The sequence below is a fragment of the Cyprinodon tularosa genome, unplaced genomic scaffold (assembly GCF_016077235.1).
Source record: "Cyprinodon tularosa strain WSP-4 unplaced genomic scaffold, ASM1607723v1 ctg484, whole genome shotgun sequence".
Classification (NCBI taxonomy): Eukaryota; Metazoa; Chordata; class Actinopteri; order Cyprinodontiformes; family Cyprinodontidae; genus Cyprinodon; species Cyprinodon tularosa.
Genome location: NW_024039212.1, coordinates 202,787 through 223,137, shown reverse-complemented (window position 1 = coordinate 223,137; position 20,351 = coordinate 202,787). Strand labels below are relative to the sequence as shown.

General features: G+C 38.7%; 1 protein-coding gene and 1 long non-coding RNA gene across 5 annotated transcripts; both read left to right on the top strand.

The window, feature by feature from the left end:
- Positions 1-805: 805 nt before the first annotated feature.
- LOC119794600 (solute carrier family 22 member 4-like) lies at positions 806-19,323 on the top strand. 4 transcript variants are annotated; one of them, XM_038302226.1, is made up of 10 exons: positions 806-921; positions 8,717-8,784; positions 9,147-9,329; positions 11,268-11,371; positions 13,038-13,192; positions 13,301-13,472; positions 13,669-13,795; positions 16,805-16,902; positions 17,752-17,966; positions 19,152-19,323. In XM_038302226.1, exons 1-10 carry the CDS (start codon positions 879-881, stop codon positions 19,319-19,321), a joined length of 1,335 nt encoding a protein of 444 aa, XP_038158154.1. In that variant the 5' UTR covers positions 806-878; the 3' UTR covers positions 19,322-19,323. The 4 variants fall into 4 exon arrangements, with proteins under 4 accessions (XP_038158154.1, XP_038158155.1, XP_038158156.1 ...); XM_038302227.1 differs by lacking the exon at positions 806-921 and adding an exon at positions 8,367-8,637; XM_038302228.1 differs by lacking the exon at positions 806-921 and adding an exon at positions 8,368-8,637 and having other exon boundaries at positions 8,738-8,784.
- Positions 19,324-19,412: 89 nt separating this feature from the next.
- On the top strand, positions 19,413-20,323 carry LOC119794604. Its single transcript, XR_005282233.1, has 2 exons — positions 19,413-19,567; positions 20,103-20,323. It is a non-coding gene; the product is annotated as an uncharacterized LOC119794604 (long non-coding RNA).
- The last annotated feature ends 28 nt before the right edge of the window (positions 20,324-20,351 follow it).

The window sequence follows — 20,351 nt, the reverse complement described above, 5'->3', positions numbered from 1 at the left end:
GAAGATCCAGTTTGTCAAATTAAAATATTGTAAAAATGCTTTGCTAACTATAAATTATAGCATAATTCTTATATATTCCCCAAAACTAAGACAGTTTAATTAAATGATTGAAAGCAAGCTATTAGTACTTCAACATTTTTCATTGCGATCAAAATATTTATTTTATACCGAGCGGCTTAAAAGTTTAATCAAATCCAGCAAAAGAAACTTCTTATAGACAGACATGGATGAAGAGATGCTGAGTTTGTAAGTAGGGAACAAACATAGTTCTTAAAAAACAATTTTGTATGATCCTAGTTATCCCTGTTACAAGAGTCCACAACAAAAAGAAAATATTTGGGCAGAAACTCCACATATGTCATATTAAATTAAGTGTTCATTTCCATATGTTTTGCTCCTATGAATTTAATAATAAAATCGCTCATGCTCTCCTTGTGTTCCAAGGAAGTCAGAGTGAGCAAAAAAATTAAGGAAACAAATATGATAGAATCATCTATTATTAAACATATAGCTTTCATAGTCCAAAATTGTATTGGACAGAAAAAAACTCATTTACTGCTCCATAAGAGGGCTCATTTACCATATTTATGGCGCTGTCACACCTTGATGATATGAGCACACTGAAGCAAGCTGGCACACGTCGACATACTGCAAATATGTCAGTGTATGCTTATACGTGCCCCATAAGTTACAGGTAAGTTATGTCATCGTTGACACATGTGAATTGTAATTTACTCTTAAGTCGTGGTTACCACCTTATCCAACCTGTATCATCCCCATCATAGGGTGAGCGTGAAGGTGAGAGTGATGGATCCTCTCTGCATGATGGATCATCTTTGCTTACACCAGCATTTTAGAATATTCTGGGACATCGGCATATGCTGGCTAAATCGTCAAGGTGTGACGGCGCCATTACTAAAGGTGAGTTTTTTGTTTGTTTTGTTTCTGACACCATTTTGAGAAGCTTTATCTTTTCATCAAGAGATAGGTGCCCAGAGCAGATTCCAGCAGAGAACAACCAGTTTAGCAATTTGGTTTGTAAATGACTTTAGTGTTGCTGCCCAAACAAGAAACATAAAAAGAGAAAAAATTCTGTGTTTTCTATCTTTATCTATTTTTTTTTAATTGCTTCAACATACTAATATCAACTAAAGAAGGTTGAAAAATCAACCTTCTTTAAATGAAAAACTTCACCAGATTTCACCTTTCCTGTGTATCTTGGTCACAGTATTCTACAAGTTCTCACGGTCACCAAGGTGAAGCTATTTAGACTGAGCAACACAGCGGATGTTTATAAAAAAAAACATTCGTACATTTAGTTACCTCGCTTTTGGTGTTCTTGTTGCTGCTTGCTGAGAGGCATTTCAGTCATGCAGCAAACCACAGTGTTAAACAGGCTTACATTTTTGACCGAGGAGTTTTATTTGCCTACAGTTAAAAAGTGAAACAAAACACCTAAACAACATAATAAGCCTCACAATTTGGTTTTTTCAAATTTTATAGGACCATTACATTTATTAAATATTTCTATAAAAGTTTACATCCTTTACTTGACCAAAATAACATCAAGAAAAATATTTCACTCTCGGATGTCTCTGTTCAGCTTCAGCCGCTGGTTTGTCAGGAATTTAAACCTAGAGGTTTAAATTATTTCATTTCTAGGTCAAACCTTCAATTTGTTTAAAAAAATAAAAATCACTGTTTATGGCCTTTTGTTGCATTTTCTTGGGAATCCAGATAAATTTCATCCTCAATTGCAGCATGCAAATAACCTTTCTTGACATGACATGCACTTTAAGGTTGTCCAGAACTACTGGAGCAAAGTTATCATGATAGTCTATGCCCTGAGTGTGGTTATAGCTCTTTGCATCATATATAGCTATTAAAATCTCTTCTTTACCTTTATTTCCTTTAAGCATATATACCCCTTCCCTCCAACTATATTCATACCCTTTGGTTAAACACCCTTTTCTTTAAGTGAGACAGTTTTGTCTCTCCTTGCCTATCTCCACCGGTCTGCCTGTGGTGAATTCTAAGCCTTGCTAAATGTTTAAGAGCTACCGCATACAGCCCTGTAACAATGATTAACAGTTATTTCTGTAGCAGCTTTGGTTCTGGGGTCTAGTAGGTAATTTATTAAGGTATTTTGAGCCTTCTCTCTTTTTGAATAATGGCCACTTCTCTTTACATTAGTCTCATCATCATCATTATTTCCACTGCCTGTGGAGTCATCTGAAAAATCATCACTTTAACCTTCATCAACAGTGATTGCATTTTTTGACACATAAGGTGGTATTTTGGTAACAAATTTTATCTTTTATATATCTGCAATGGGTTTGTGTGATCCGGGATCTCTAAATCCCATAAATGTGCCTGAGTCTATTCACTAATATCGTTTTTTTTATGAACTTTGCCAGCCTGTATTTAGAAACTTTTGTTGTCTGTGGTTGATACACTAAATCAGCTGGGCTGTTCTTGCTCTATCGTACGAACGGTCCCCTTTCCCGTTTTAAGTAGTTTTTTGTTTGGTTATTGTTGTATGAGTAACACTCTGACCCAAATACTCACATGTTCAACGTATCTGGCTTTCTCTTTGCCATCAAGAAACATGGTGAGTTTTGGTTCCGTTATTTTAACATCTGTTGCGTATGTGGGCAAGACAATGCACAGCATAAGACCACAGTTCTTAAGGTAAACCATTTTCTAATATCATGCACCTTTCCATTTCAAAGAGCATTCTGCCAGGGCTTGGTGTTCTGTGTTCTGCTTGCTTTCTTCCATAAGGGGGTGGTTGCTGACAGGTGGGCGTGGCCCCACACCTGCGGCACGTTGAGGCTGTTCTGCTGAGCTTTAGAGGAGCGTTCAGTCAGCTGTCAGAGCCAGAGTGTTAAACTGTTGTGGTATGACAAGGCCTCTGTCCGACTGACAGATCTCTAGATAACTTGATGTTTTGCTTGTTGGACTCTGTCAGGGTCTCCTTATTTCACTGCTCCTGTTTCCCCCGTCTGTGTCAACACCTTAAAACCATGACACATTCTCCATTCTCTGTGTACTTTTCCATTTTGATTTGGGGAGTATAGCAATGTTCTTTCACGCAGAGTTTACCTTGAAGCAGGGTTTGAAAAAAAAATTCTGATCAGTAACATTGTCTGATCTTAAGCCATTTCTGTAACCAGTGTTGTGTATGAATGAGTTCAATGAACAGCATTCACTGAATATTATACTTTTTGAACGGTGAACTCACCAGATCTATTTTGAAGCAATGAACGAAAACTAGAGTGATGATCACTCTGAGAAAATTAGCAACAAACACAGCTCAGCTTTAGTTCAATGGATAATAACGCTTTTCACTGGATAACGTTAGGTTTTATGGCACTTATTGCAACAAATGGCATGACAGACCAGCGTGTTTACTGCTAGTATTAGTCTGTGCGATTCAGACAATATACTGGTATTTCTGATGCCACTTTTGCAGAGTGGTAGGCAGAATTTTATAATAGTTTTTATGCAAACTGTAACCGCCAGGATTGAACAAACAAGTCTGTATGTCATCCATGTCTACTTCAGATTTAAACAGGCATTCCATTTGATGCAGATCTTTTCAGCAGAACCTGAATGTATGTTTTTGAAGTTCTTTGTAATTTGGGTAAATAGAGGCTTATGTGCACATACGAGGTGTGTTTAATAAATTAATACCGATGACCCACTCCCAGTTGTTTGATCTAGTTGAAATGTTACATGTGCAATTAATTATGTCTCTAAAGTAGCAAATTACGGCTCAGAACTAATTGTGGTTTCTGATTTAGAAGAATTTGATCTGAGTCAAGTCTTAAATGGAGCCTGCTGAGTGTCGAGGAGTGATCCGATTTTTGTACTTAAAAGGATACGATTAACTGAGGCCAAGCTGCCAGGTTTCCACCGGTTGCCTGGCTGCTCAGGTCTAGGCAGTTACCTAACGCTGGCATTGTCTCTGTGGAAAGATAGGAGCCACATTGGGGAAGAGAGAGGGGAAAAAAAGCATATTTCACACTTTATCCTTGACAGGATACAGTTTGAGATATCAAAAAACCTCGCACAAGAAAGTGCATGTAAACACAAGACAGACACTTTAGAGGAGGCTCACATAGGAGCTGTAGTCACATGAAGTCATTCTGACATATTGAGACATTAGTTGTGTGTGTATGATGAGTGTGTTCAATTTGTCTGTGAACGCTGACCACAGGCAATGTCCTTGATAAGATGGAAGTTTATCAACAGTCACTGAGTGCATCCATAGATGTTTCATGGGGAGGGGAGGGGAGGAGCAGTCTTGCGAACGTGCGAGTACGGTTTTCACCAATTTCATTTGAATTTTGCACTTAAAATAAGTCTGGCTTGATTTAAATCAGTTTGTTTGTTGTAAAAAAAAAATAAGAAAAAGAAGGAATTTCAGAAAAGTCAAATGGTAAATTTGTTGGGGTAAAGGGGACCGGTTGAAAAATCTTCGCCATTACCTTATAGATTTCCAGCAGCGACCCCTAATGCAGCACAATAGCGTGCACACATATACCTCCTAATATGCACAGAAACATGAGAAGGTGAACCCTGCTCCATTAAGATGTCATTCAGCTCATAGAGGCAGGTGAACACACTCAAGCCCCGACAGATAAGAGCAACCATTGAAAAAAGACCCCCCCCCCCACCCCGATGCTGGTTATGTTAACACTTTTAAAACCACAATGGAAAAATGTCAATATCCTGACTTTTAATTGGTATTATGGCCTTGGGAACCTTGTTTTAAAGACATTTACCTCCATACTGGACCCTGTTTGCACATGCACAATATTGCATGTGCACGTGATCGCAGGGGATCTTAAACATACTGAACTGAAAATAGTGCTCCTGAAATTCCGCCAGCACATTAAATGTGCCATCAAGGAACCCAGGACTCTAAACAAAGCCTATTCGAAGATTAAGCATGGTTACAGGGCCATAAAGCTGCCATACCTGGGAGCCTTTGACCACATGTCCCCACTCCTTATTCTGGCCTACCCACCGCTGAGGAAGTGCTCACCCCCCCATAACCCGGACTGTGACCACTTGGCCTGACAGTGCCTCTTCAGCTGCAGGACTGCTTTTAAAGCACCAACTAGGATGTTTGTTTGTTTTTTCTGCCAGGACCTAGAGGTGTTTGCCTCTGCAGTACTTGGCTACATCCTCAACTGTGTCAACTGTCTGTCACAGTGGACAAATGCATCTGATTGTTTCCTAACCAGTAACCCTGAATGAACAAGGATGTCAAGGAACTTCTGAGGGACAGAAAAGGTGTCTTCAAGTCTAGGTACAGGTGTGGGAAGGGCCATTTTGAATGGCTGCTACTGTTGCACCAAAACCTCTGATCTCTCAGGACGCCTAACTGGTGGAGGACCTTAACCACTTTTTTGCCCGCTTCAAGACTGATACACCAGTGGGACCCACACTGCAGGGTAAACACCTTAACAACCAGACCTTCACTGTGGAAAAACCGGAGGTGAGGAGAACCCTGAGGGCAGTGAACCCATGCAGAGCTGTTGGAGCCACTCCCAGTGCTTCATCCCACCATACCTGAAGTCCCTACCATCGTCCTTAAAAGACCAAAATCACCAGCTACACAAGACTCCTACTCCTGAACTTTAGCTCGGCCTATAACCATATCACCCTGAGACAGCTGTTGAGCAAACTGGGAGACCTAGGTCTCCCCAATAACACCTTAAGTTGAATTATGGAATTCCTGACGGACAAGACCACTTATGGGGGGGCGGTGGAGCATATGTCGGGCATATTGCATGGACAATAACCTGACTCTGAACACCTCTAATACAAAAGAGCTCATCTTTCACTATCCTAGGTGTAAACAGGACACACAGCCCATCACCATCAGTGGGGACAGGGTGGAGGCTGCTGCTGTGCTTCCACTATGGTTGACACTAGACACTAGACTTGAAGACACTAAAGGTGTCTTCAAGTCTAGGTACATGTGTGGGAAGGCCCATTTTGAATGGCTGCTACTGTTGCACCAAAACCTCTGATCTCTCAGGACGCCTAACTGGTGGAGGACCTTAACCACTTTTTTGCCCGCTTCAAGACTGATACACCAGTGGGACCCACACTGCAGGGTAAACACCTTAACCACCAGACCTTCACTGTGGAAAAACCGGAGGTGAGGAGAACCCTGAGGGCAGTGAACCCATGCAGAGCTGTTGGAGCCACTCCCAGTGCTTCATCCCACCATACCTGAAGTCCCTACCATCGTCCTTAAAAGACCAAAATCACCAGCTACACAAGACTCCTACTCCTGAACTTTAGCTCGGCCTATAACCATATCACCCTGAGACAGCTGTTGAGCAAACTGGGAGACCTAGGTCTCCCCAATAACACCTTAAGTTGAATTATGGAATTCCTGACGGACAAGACCACTTATGGGGGGGCGGTGGAGCATATGTCGGGCATATTGCATGGACAATAACCTGACTCTGAACACCTCTAATACAAAAGAGCTCATCTTTCACTATCCTAGGTGTAAACAGGACACACAGCCCATCACCATCAGTGGGGACAGGGTGGAGGCTGCTGCTGTGCTTCCACTATGGTTGACACTAGACACTAGACTTGAAGACACTAAAGGTGTCTTCAAGTCTAGGTACAGGTGTGGGAAGGCCCATTTTGAATGGCTGCTACTGTTGCACCAAAACCTCTGATCTCTCAGGACGCCTAACTGGTGGAGGACCTTAACCACTTTTTTGCCCGCTTCAAGACTGATACACCAGTGGGACCCACACTGCAGGGTAAACACCTTAACAACCAGACCTTCACTGTGGAAAAACCGGAGGTGAGGAGAACCCTGAGGGCAGTGAACCCATGCAGAGCTGTTGGAGCCACTCCCAGTGCTTCATCCCACCATACCTGAAGTCCCTACCATCGTCCTTAAAAGACCAAAATCACCAGCTACACAAGACTCCTACTCCTGAACTTTAGCTCGGCCTATAACCATATCACCCTGAGACAGCTGTTGAGCAAACTGGGAGACCTAGGTCTCCCCAATAACACCTTAAGTTGAATTATGGAATTCCTGACGGACAAGACCACTTATGGGGGGGCGGTGGAGCATATGTCGGGCATATTGCATGGACAATAACCTGACTCTGAACACCTCTAATACAAAAGAGCTCATCTTTCACTATCCTAGGTGTAAACAGGACACACAGCCCATCACCATCAGTGGGGACAGGGTGGAGGCTGCTGCTGTGCTTCCACTATGGTTCTTTATCTGCACTGTAGCAGAGAGAAAGCAGCCCATATGGGTCATTAACATCATCCCAAAACTGACTGGCTGCCGTCTCCCTTCCATAGAAGATATTTACTTCACCTGCTGTATCAGGAGAGCCTGCAGCATCATCAGACATTCCTCACACACCTGTCACCATCTTTTCCAACTACTCCACACTGGGAGGCGTTTTAGGGCAATAAGAACTAAACAGACTGAAAAAAAGCTTCATTCTGAGGGCTGTTGTTGCCATGAACACCTAACACACACTTTAGCTAAAAAACAAACACATGAACAGTCAGTACACTCTGTGCACTCTCTACAATGGGGTATAAGTGCAATATTCTCATGTGCAATACCGCAATTTCTGTATAAATATTCATGTGTATATATATTTTTCTTCTTTAACTGCTCAGTCCTTTTATGTCTGCACTGTTTTGTTTTATGTTGTTTTGAGTTGCTAATATGTCATACCCTTGAGCAACAGCGACAAATGAAGGCCTCTGATTCTGATAGACATTATGGAAGGACTATATTTAGCGACTCTTCAGACTTTTTGACTCCTTCAAAAAACAACTAGTGACAGAATCTAGCAATTATTTCCTGTGTTGTTGGAGGCATTGATGACAACATGTGCATCGATAGCTCTGAGTTTAGTGTCTTCAGCGGGTAGTAGTGAGTAGTGAGTGAGCACATTTTGCATTTAATTCCAACCTCATCCACTGTGTGCCCCTGTAAAAAGCCTTTAAGATGAATCTGATAACATAAAGTTGATTTAGCTTAGTTTCACAGTGTTTATCTTGAGTTTCACATGTTTTGGAGTATTTTAATAACATTCTGTCTAATTATGTGAATACCCCCCCCCCCCACACACACACACACACACACACACACACACACACACACACACACACTCATAAAACATCTGAATTAACTATTTAAGCATAATGTATTATTAGAGAAAAAGACAAGTCCATGCATGCCCCAGTTTTGACATTGTGTTCATTCCTGCAGCTGCACATGGTTCTCACCAATCATACAAAGCTTTCAGTTTCTGCTTTGCTTAGACTTCTTTGCTTAGATTAAATCTCTTTCGGGACACTGAAAGACATCTAATCCTTCAAGATCCAGTTTTACAGGTTTTTACACCAGCACTTGCAACATGCGTGACTAGATGTTAGAACCAGTGTAAAGCTCTCATAACATGCATCGTTTCTGCTTATTAAGTTTTTACGGATGTTTCACTTGAACCGAAGAGAGTACAGGGACAGTGACAAGAAAGGGATCCATAAACAATGAAAAATTATGAAGAGACTGTGGCTTTCTTGGATCATTGGGGATGTTTTCAAAAGACGGTATTTTTCTTGCTCTGCGCTAGTATTATTCCTAATGGATTTGGTGCTTTTAATCTTGTTTTTCTGACTGATGTACCAGATCACCACTGCTTTGTACCAGACACTAACCTCTCAGAGGATTGGAGAAAAAACATCATACCAATAACAGTAAGTCATTTTGTCTGTGTTACTTTTTGTATTCCCAGATGAAGGTCTTTCTGATCACAAGCTCAAATTAAATGGTAAAAAACCTAGACAGATATAAGTGTGTCAAAATCCTCTGGTTGCCTTTGGACCATTTTTGGTTCCCAGAATCTTAATCAAGATTTATACAGGTCAAGTGTTAGTCCTGTTGCAGTGTCGTTACTTGTGGATCTATTTCATGACTCAATAATTCTTGAAGTAAGCAGGAAGAATTATCCAGACCATGATCCACTACCGATAGACTCCATAAAACACATTTTGGGAATGCTATGGTATCTCAAATTATTTCTGGGCACTAATACGGGTCCTCTTGTCTGAATATCAAGGTACTGAATGGGAAACAGGAACTAAGCAAATGCAGCAGATACAGACTGGATGTGGTCCAAAATCTCTCTGCTCAGGGATTCATTCCTGGCAAGGACATCAACCTCACTGACTTGGAGCAGGAGGGCTGTGTGGATGGCTGGAGCTACAGCAAAGATGTTTATCTGTCCAATTTGGTGACTGAGGTGAGTACTTTTTTATCTAATTTTATCTAATGTCTGACCTTAATGTGGAAAACCATTAAGAATAAGGCAGCAGAAGCTTTTTGGTGCTGCCAGTGCTTGCAGTCAAAATGTAGAATTATTCATTAAAATAATCAATTTCATATTTATTTCATTAGCCATTGTTACAGGCAAAGAAAGGACAGGTTAGCTCCGCCCAACGCGCATTTGACCCACTTTTCAACCATGCAGCTAGAGCAGCAAGAGTGACTCAGCTGTGCACCGCATCTGAACATCTTTGCTGCTTCTGCAGCATGCTGTCTGAATTAGGGTGCCTTAACAGTAAACTTTATCTTACTGAGGTTAAATTCTAAGAAAAATGTTAAAATTGGAGAAATTCTTTCTTCTGAAATTTTCTCAGAGCAACTTTAGCCTTAAGATTATTTCCGAATATGGGCCCTTGCCTTTAGAAAGGCTTTTCCAGAGTCTTAATGTTAGCCTGCTTTATCTACTTACAAAAATAAAAAAAGCACAGTAGCTTAACCTCTTACACCCTAAGGGGGTATAAATAAATTTCTGCCTGACAAAAACACACAAAAGTAAATCACTTATAGCCTCAAAGCTATTAGATTTAAGAAGAAACTTTTGGTACGTCTGTAAAGGTAAGATGTCATAGAATGGTTTTCTGGTGTCAGCACCATTGTAGCTTTGACCCTGCCTGAAATATTAGGGACAAAATACAAAATATTTTGCATTTTTTGAACCTCGCCAAAATTTTCTTTGAAATAAACATTGCAAAACACTACCAAAATATTATTTATAGCACAAAAAAGTAGTACAGACTTTCAAATCTAAATGTTGTGTAAAAATATACCAAATTTGGACTCAATCAGATGAATCATATTTATTTTAGAATGGTATTAGTGAGAAATTTCTTAGGCGGAGAGGCCATTTTGGCACATTTATCCATAAATGTCACCAAACTGTGCCAAATATGTTTTTTACATCAATACTGGGGGTTTGGTAAGATTACGAGGTCACGTAGCAGCTGGACCTACGGTGGGTCCGTAGGGTTCAAGGGGTTAAGATTGCACCACCTTCAATAAGAAAGCTAACCTATTTATAACTGGAGCACAATATTTGGAGAGAATGTTTTAACATAAATATTACCTCCAGCTTTCGATTTTGATTCACCATAAATCATATAAAACATGAATGCTGTGTCACCTAACGTGACATTGGCAATAAGATTGATTCTAAAAACTTGGATTTAATTTCTACTGGAAACAATGATATCAACTTCAAGAGGGTTACTTTATGACTGAGAGTTTGGAGTAAATTTAAAAGAATATTAACAATGGACCAAGAACAACCTCTTAGCTCTTCACCAAAAAAAGAAAAAGAAATGAATCATTCAAAGCCTAGGCTTCCTGGTTTAAAGCTTAGGCTATCCAGCCTTTCATGTTATTTTCTTAAGGCACTGATTATGCTTTAGGGTTCATCTGTGCTTTCCACATTTTTTACTGACTCCGCCAAAAACATTCCTTTAGAAAATACACCCATAATGTGTCTTCACATGAGTGAAGACAAAGGAGTAAATACAGTTAAATGGGTGAATTTTCTATAGGTTTGCAATAAAAGAATTATTTTAAGATTTCTGGTCTAGGGTTACTTTACATAATTCAGAGGAAACAAACACAACACCCTTCCTATGGTGATTTAGTCTGTAGCAGGCTGACATTCATAAATTTGTGCAAACCTATTTGCATTGTTCAGTAAAACCCCTGAAGCTAAGGAGCAGAATGTTTCTCTTGAGAAAATAGGCTTCAGTATTACAAGCAAATATAACCACCTCTAATTAAGCCATGGAAATGGGAAGAGAATGTTGTGAAACTTTAATGACCAGAGATTATATTGTTCGCTCAGTATAAAACAGAACTATTTGAATATGACATTTTCCAGTTTGACTTGGTGTGCAGTGACCAGTGGAAGCAGCCGTTTACCTCTACTGTTTTCTTTGTCGGAGTTCTTTCTGGATCCTTCTTTGCTGGACAACTGTCAGACAGGTAATAAAAACACTAAATTCCTGTTACAGAGTCAGGGTTTTAGTTAAAGGCAAAATTTAAAAAATCAACTGTAGTTATTGTTATCAAAATAAATTAATTTGTTTTAACCTTGCTGTTATTTAAAGTCCTTTAAATGTATTCATTCCAGTGTTTCATATTTGTCACATGACAAATTCAATGTCAGGATTTTTTTATGTACGCAGTCAGAGCATTACAATTATCTATAATTATTTTACTAAAAATCTTGAAAATGTAGTATGCATCTATATACCTTGTGATAAACATAAATCAAATCCAGCAAAACAACTTTCAGATATCAACTAATTAGTAAATACAGTAAATATTTAACTAAATTAATCCAGGTATAAATGCAGCTGCTCTATAAATATAAAAATTAGTGTTCACTGAAGCCGGGGCTAAAGTTGCTGAAACTGGCAAGTTGATAGAGTTAAGTACTGTTTATGTATGACTTGTATTGCATTCACACTGAACGCGTTCTAGACATCAAAGTGTCTGCAACCGAGCTATCGACAATGGAGTTAGGAAATCTAACTTTTGTTTCTGGACGCCGGAACGGCCTGCCTGATCTGTCTTTTGACTCCTACCTGATCTCTGCCTGCTTGTGTACCGACCGGAACATTTTCCCAACCAGTGAGTCTGTATGCAATCATCCAGGCTGTCTGCCCAACTGTGTACAGAACCTAGAACTGTTACCTGACTCCATCTTGGATTCTCCTTCGGCTCCTCACCGGATCTCTGACCTTCTGGCTCTGACAACTGACACGTCTCCGGCATTGGCTTTGGCTTCACTGCTGGATTATCCTGCATACATCAGTCTGCTTGGTTTTTATCTCCTGCGTGTCGTCTGACCTCCGGTATGCCTCAATCTGGGACTCACTGAGTAACCGCTGTGCCACATTCAAAGACAGAGGGCCGGAATAGTCCTCACCCTCTGGACTAAGACAGAACTATAAGACTAGGTTTGTGATCATCCACCTCCAGAAAGATGTGGTGACTAACCTGCTCTCTCCAAATACAGAGGTTCCTGCCTTAGACACCGACACCAACCACCCGAATCTGGTGTCAATTAAAGACAGTTTTGTCTGTCTCAAATTACTGGATCCTTCTGTTCTGAGTCCTGACACATTGTTACTGTGTGATGTGTTTTTAAAGATGACAGTTGTTCATAGTTCTAAAGAAAAATAGACTTTTACTGTGTCAAGGGGAATGGAGAACTGCCAACTTTAATTGTATTATATTTATTTATTTTTCCAGATTATTATTTGTATGTTAACCACTAATTACCATTTATTCTGGGATCTACTATATTTGCAGACTGGGTACCAGGTCAGCACGGTAAAGGCAAGGCACTATTGTGCCATGCCTTTACACTGATGTAAAGTGAAAAGGCACTGATGTGTGTTTGGCTCAGATTTTTTATCTGTATGTTCTTGTATGCATTAGAAGATGCTAAAAATATTAGGAAAATTTATTATTTGCTGCACCATCAGACATGCATATTTGCATATAATATTGTAGATTTTCACATAAAGAGGACATCTACACTATTTAACCGATATAATTACACTGTTGATGCAATTGTGCATTGTAGGCATAGTTTATTTTTCAGATTGAAGTTGTTTATTTTTTGCATCTATCTCCCTAGGTATGGAAGGAAACCTATTCTATTTGCAACGCTGGCTGCACAAACAATTTTCACCTTTGCTCAAGTCTTCTCTGGCTCATGGATTATTTTTATGGTTCTCCTATTCTTAAATGGACTGGGACAAATGTCCAACTTTGTGGCAGCTTTAGTACTTGGTAAAAACATGATTGTAATAATAAACAGCCTTGAAATGTTAATCATTAACATAAAACCAATGTAAAGATAACTGTGCATTATAACATTAATTCCTTTCTGACTTGTAGGTGCTGAGCTTTTGACAGGGAACATACGTGTCCTTTATTCATCTATGGGCACCTGCGTAAGCTTTGCTATTGGATACATGCTTCTACCAGTTGCTGCTTACTTTTTGAGGGACTGGCAATCTCTCCTCATGGCTCTGTCTATCCCTTGTCTGGTATACATCCCCCTCTGGTGGTAGGTATAAAGAAACGTCCTGTAACCCTTTAAGTTTTAGCCTGGGCAAGTCACAAAAAAAATGCTAATGTGACAATGTATTTTAACATGTTTTCAAAATGATCAAACAGTATATACTATTTACTGTCAACTTTAGACTCCATTCAGTTGAGTTATTCTGCCTAATCCTGTTTGTGGATTATTTAACAATTAACAGGCTTCTGCCCGAATCTCCTCGATGGCTTCTCTCTCAAGGCAGAGTTAAAGAAGCAGAGGCTATAATAAGAAAAGCAGCTGAATGGAACAAAGTTCAAGCCCCAAGGGTCATTTTTGAAAATGACTGTGTAAGTTGGCTGTCAGACACACAGTACCCTATATGGTTTTACTCAGAAACTCTGTCTTTAAAATAAACCCCAACACATTTTATATCCTTCACAAAGAAAAAAAGATATATATTTTTTTACTGTCCTTACATCAGTTAAATTTTACAATAGCTAATCACTTCTTTTTTTTGTGCAAGTTTCTAATGGTATTTCGACACCTTGTCGTTAGTAATGAGCTCAAAATATTTTACGTTTTAGAAAGATTCTCTCACCATTCTGAGTTTGGTATAGGCCACTGTGAAATTTTCATCTAAGTTCCAGTCAAAAGAGTGGTGTTTAAAGTAAAATAGTACTTTAAAAATACAGTACATTGGGGGTTAACTGTAAATATAAGTTAATATTTTTTTTCTGTTTGTATAGAAGCTGACCCTGAATCAAATGCCTTACATCTTATGGTTCAGTACTTAGAGCTCAGCAGTGCCAGCTGTGTAGTAGCTCCCTGTAATGCATCTTTGAGCAGGTGGACACATTTTTTTTTTTTTATGTTCATAAGGATAAATTAATGGTATTTGTGTTCTGGACCACACAAATATGAATATATAATGCTCCTCTGGAGCATATGATGATTATTTTGTTAACAGAAAATTCCAATGTTCAGATAAATTGGGTTCTTTTTAGGCCTGTCAAATACATACATTTATTATGTAAATCACATCATCCAAACACATTGCATTGCTACAAAACCTTTTTCTCCCTGCATCCTTTCTAAAATAGCTCTGCTGGAGGGGATGATATCCCTTCTGTTCAGTTCAGGAACACAGGCCGCTTGTCCAACCAGCAGGTCTCGATGAGACTTAAATGATTCTGATAAAAAAAAAAAAAAAGAGGCAGATCTGTAGGGCCCAGTTTGATCACTTACAGTGCCTTTGAGCGGATGTCTCCTCAGAGCAGCGGCTGATAGCTTTGTAGCAGCTGAAGCTGTGCAGCTTCAAGGCAGTGGATGAACCAGCTGCACCACGGTAACAAGTCATGTCAGGCTGCTCAGAGTAGTTCAGCAAAATATAATTAAACCCTGTTTATCTGCATTTTATTTGTTTCTTTCTTCAGGTTATGGACTATATGCCAAAATGTTCAATGAAAACATAAGACTCAAAAAGACTATATTTATGTTTAAACCCAAAGCCAAAAAAGTTAGCTACCAGAAGTAGCACAGGATCTGATTTCCAGTACAGATCGGGCACATACAAGTGATAAAACATAAAGGATTGTAAGGATTTATTTTCTCAGGTCCGCTACGGATCGGGTCGTGACAGTTGCTTACATAATTTGACCACATTTACTTCCACATTTACTTTTTGTAGTATTTTTTAATCTTTTTAATCAACTCCTTAAATTATGATGTCGTCAGTTTAAAGAAGCGTTTGGGAATATGCATTTGATATAGTACAGGCATTTAGTCAGTCCACTTTTGTTTGATGAATCAATGAATCTGTGATTGACCTCATGGTCCCTTGAAGAAAACAGCAGATCTGCCTTAAGATGTATTACTTACACATGGCTTAAGGCAGCCGCACCTGTGGAACATGGCTTAGTGTGCGTGGAACCTATTACACCAGGCTAAGTTTAAATTCAGCGGCTGCATCCTCCAAAGGCCAAATTCGTCTGCAGATTATGTCATAGTGTGGCGCCGAGGCCTTTTCTGATTGGAAGACTACTTATTATGTGGCCTCCTAATGCGTTCTTCTTTTTGCCTATTTTGAGGGACAGGTCCAGTGTGTCCTACGTAGCCTTGGATATCCCATGATTCATTGCTAGTCAAAGTAAGCCAGCTGTTCAGTGCTCAGAGGAAAAAGGAAAATTGCAATGAACAGTGGTGAATATTGTAAGTGCAGTTTAATATAATATAAGTATCTGAATATATTTGTCTGAAATTAATGAAAGTAGTTTTTTAAATGGTTATTGAGTCAGATATGTGGCAGCCGGTAATGTTGTGGTTTATAGAAAGGTTTCATCTGTCCCCTGTGCAAATGGGTTTGGCTGACATTTAAGGACAGCTTCTAATATCTCTGCAGTGTGGGGACTAAAAATATGATATCATGACGATGGTACTGCTGCTGAAGGTCCTCGAAAATGTTACTGTTGCTAGGTGACAGAGTGTAAGGCTGGACCTGTTTGAATCCATGGCCAAAACTCTTCCGCCTTCGTTATTTTCACGGAGCCGGTCCAGATAGACCGGGTCCTTGGAGGATGCAGCCTCTTAAGTTGAACACACCCCAGGATTCACTCCTCATGCTAAGTCGAGTCAGGTTTCATCTCTTATCCTGGGATAAGAGATTAAATTTATATATCCTGGGATATATAAATTGCGCTTTTGTGAAATATGGCCCAGGATTAGAGATAAAGTCAGATTGTGAAAGCTGATCCTTTGCACATTCACCAAAGTCAAACATCACTTCTTTCTGCTATATATATTCCTGCTGCTCAGCTTTTTCCCTTGGCTTATACAGAGCATGTAAACTTTCCTCTTAAAATAATCAGAATCGAGAATAGGTAGGCGCTGGAGTCAATACAAGGAATCTGAAATGAAACCTTTATCATTCATGTTAAAATGGTGCTGAACCCTTAAAGGTGTTGTGGAGGATTTTCATGAATTTTTGAAAATGACCCGTCCTCTCCACTTTAAAAGAAATACACATGCACAACCCTGTACCCGCTCCAGAGAGGGAACAGCTATAAAACGCTTGCGTGAGCATGCAAGAGCCCATTTCTCCTCATGCAAGCTCTGTTTAAAAGTACAAGCTCATACAAGCTTACTTTCCAAAAGAAGATTTACCATTTTTCAAATATGTCAGACTCACCACCGGTAAAGTAAAAATGGTTACGGGAACGTATGACAGCCTTACGTAAACATATCATCAGAATAACTGACAATTAGAAGGACCATTTATATTGAGGATCCACCTGGAAAAAAGAACATCCTCCACTATACCTTTAAGCCCTGAAATAACTATTTAATTTTTATTTCTGAAGGTTGAAGAGAAAAAAGTTAATCAGGAACCAAACAGCATATTGGATCTTTTAAGGAACAGCCGGATCAGGATGACAACACTAATCCTCTGCTTCGTGTTGTGAGTATCAACCTTTGTTAGTTTTGGAACATGACATATTGGATTAACAAATATTAGTATATGTTGGAATTTTACAATTTCTTTTTTTTTTATTTCATGATTATGTTGGAATAGCAAAGAAAACCTGTTGAACCCTTTATGTATATCTGTCATGGCATATGTGTTTTTTTTCTTTATAAAGTAAATTAAGTATACACTGTCTGTAGCTACTCAGTTAGTCAGTTATAATTCATAAGACAGAAAAAAAGTCTGAAATGGACTACATTGTTATAATTACACATAAAATATTTAGAAATTTTATTTTTGTTGATCGAAATAACTTTCTGCTTAGAGCCAGTGAAATCCTGACATTTACCTTTAGAATGTTTTATCAGATTGATACTTGATTATACATAAATTAACACAGAAATCTATGCTGATTGAAAAGTATTTTTATTTAACACATTTTTAAAGGTAATCATTGTTAAAACTTGATAAAACAAGCTTCATTGGATAAAAAATATTTTAAGATAGGATAATATAATATTAGATATGACTGTAGCACTTATAATCAGTCTTAGCCCAAAAAAAGCCCTGATCAAGGGCTATTTTCAAGGTTTTCAAAAAATAACAGTGTCACTGATTTCAAATAATTTTTCTATTATAGTGTGAATTGGAATTCACACATTTAGATTATGTTGGAATGAACTCTCTTGGAGTTAATTTGTACAGAACTATTTGAATTCCGTGCTATTGGATATCATTGGGCCCTTTTCTGTTGGGGTTGAATTCCTTATGAGCTAATGGCAAGGAGGAGAAAAAAAATATTAAAATCATCAAATTATAGTAAATTGTTTACTTTTTTCACAGCTTCACCATGATTACCGGCTACTATAGTTTGTCCTTTAGCACAGCTCAGCTTCATGCTAACCCCTACATCAGCTGTTTCATCTCAGCTGTAGTGGAGATCCCTGCATATATATCCAGTTGGCTTGCATTGAGGTACCTCCCAAGACGACTCTCTGTATCTGGTTCATTGATCCTTGGATCTGTGCCACTGTTCATTATACAAATGGTACCACAAGGTAAGTAAAACAACATGCTGTATTTTTAGCAAAGTCATTGTCAGGGTTAAGGTGGTCTAAGAAGCTGTTTGATATGCTGTAAGAGATGTACTTAGTAACTTTACCTAATGATAAACATTATAGAAACTTATATGAATACTAATATGATAGTAAAGTAAAAAAAAATCTTGCTGTAATTTTTGATCAGTACTTCTCATTTAAATCCCATATCAAAGAGGTCTCTAGAATTTAGTTCTTTCATTGCAAAATATTGCAAAAAGGCTACCATGCATTTGTTGTTAAGTCTGGACTACTGTAATTCTTTACTACCAGGAAGTCCACAACTTTAATTAAAAGCCTTCAGCGGATCCAAAATGCTGCAACCAGAGTTCTGATGAAAATTAAAAGGAGAGATCATATCTCTCATATCCTGGCTTCTCTTCATCGGCTTCCTGTTAAATCTAGAATATAATTTACAATTCTCCTTCTCACATATAAAGCCTTAAATGGCCAAGCTCCATCTTGTATTAGATATTTGACTGTTCCACATGTTCATAAAAGAGCACTTAGCTTTCAATTTGTGAGTTTACTAGTGGTTCCTAGAATTTCTAATAGTAGAATGTGAGGCAAATCTTTTAGTTATCAGGCTCCTCTCCTGTGGAACCAACGACCAGTTTTACTCCGTTAGGCACACATCCTGTCTACTTTCAAGGATTGGCCGAAAACTTTACCTTTTGATAAAGCTTATAGTTAGAGTGGCTCAGGTTATCCTGAGCTATCTCTATAGCTATGCTGTTATAGGCCATCCTGGAGAAAGGTGTCAGCTGTGCTGCTGCCATCAACACCTTTTGTTTATAGATGTTGGAGCTTGGCCTGTTTTCTGTGTAGTCCTGTAACTCTGACTGTGACTAACTATATGTGCTCTCTTCTCTTCTTCCTGTTAAAAGGGAGTGTTTCCTCTCCACTGTCACTACAAGCATGCTTAGTGTGAGGGACTGCCTTCAGTCAATTAGGCGATGTAATCAACTGGTTCTCCTAAGCTATAGAAAACTTTGAATAATTGACTGTATAATCTGGTAGATTTGTCTCTGTAAAGTGTATTATTTGGTGTAAATAGCTCTATATAATTAAATGGAATTGAATTGAAATTGAATTATATTTGGCCTTATTGTTTTGTTTCAAAAACGTGATATTTCCATTTTACAGATCTGTCAGGTTTGTCTCTCGCACTGGAGATGGTGGGGAAGTATGCTTTCACCACCGGGGCCTCCCTTATGTTTGCCTACACCACTGAGCTTTACCCAACATCCCTGAGGAACACAGCAGCAGGGACTACCTTCACTGCGTCAAGGACAGGGAGCTGTGTCACTCCTTAAGTCTTGGTGAGCAAATTAGATGTAATAGTCTTACCCTTCCATAACCACCTGAATTGAGAGACTGTTGAAGCTCATTCTTATTTCTGATTAATCTCCCTTATTCTTTTTAGGTTCATATCTACAGTGCTTGCCTTATATTATAATTGGGGTTCTGGGTGTAGCGAGTGCTTTTGTTGCTTTGTTGCTTCCAGAGAGCTTTAGGCAACCACTGCCTGAATCCTTTCAACAAATGCATGAAACAAAAAGGTATGTATTATTGTAAGGTTTCCCATTAAACAAACTATTATATTGCTAAGAGATTTAATAACTAATACTATCATTAAAGAAACCTTTAAAAATCTGATCAACTCATTTTGGTTTGAGTGTGCCTTGCTGAATTGCATCTTATAAATAGAGTCTACTGTTTTCTTCTATATTAATGTTGTAATAATAGCACTGTTATTAGGTCATTGTCCATTCCAAATATCAATTTACACAGTCTTTAATTTACTGGCTGATGCTGTGGGACTATGAATAAAACAGTAAATTATTTGCTATATCCAGCAGATTTACTGGTTTATTCGATTATGCCAATTACTTCTTTACAGTGACAAGTCGCTCCGGCAATAAAAACATACATTTACTGTGAAGTCTGTACTTCACAGCTGGGATAGTAAAGTCTGGCTTGCCAGCTTTGTTTAAAAAAAAATACCATTTGTAGTTTTGTGCTCATATATATTTGTGTATTTTTGTACTGTAGGAATGAATTCAGCATGTGCTAATGTGTTCCTCTTTACCACAGGATGAAGTGTCCCTGCATCAACAGAACTAAAAGAACAGCACTGATGGTTTTACCTGACAGTCCTCTGTGACAGTCTGCTATGTTAGTATTTCTAGTTAGGTTTGAAGATTCTACTAAATAAAATTAACCCCAAATTACCATTTACAATGAATGTTCCTAAATAGTGAATTGCTGTTTGTTCTTACTGAGTTTATCTCAAACAGACAATTGGTAATATTTACTGCCAGCCAAAAAAACATGAACACATGT

Coding starts and splice junctions, on each gene's coding strand:
- LOC119794600 (XM_038302224.1), top strand. CDS start 8,578: ATGAAAAATTATGAAGAGACTGTGGCTTTCTTGGATCATTGGGGATGT. Junction 11,372..13,037: donor GCTGGACAACTGTCAGACAG/GTAATAAAAACA, acceptor CTATCTCCCTAG/GTATGGAAGGAAACCTATTC. Junction 13,796..16,804: donor TCATTTTTGAAAATGACTGT/GTAAGTTGGCTG, acceptor TTATTTCTGAAG/GTTGAAGAGAAAAAAGTTAA.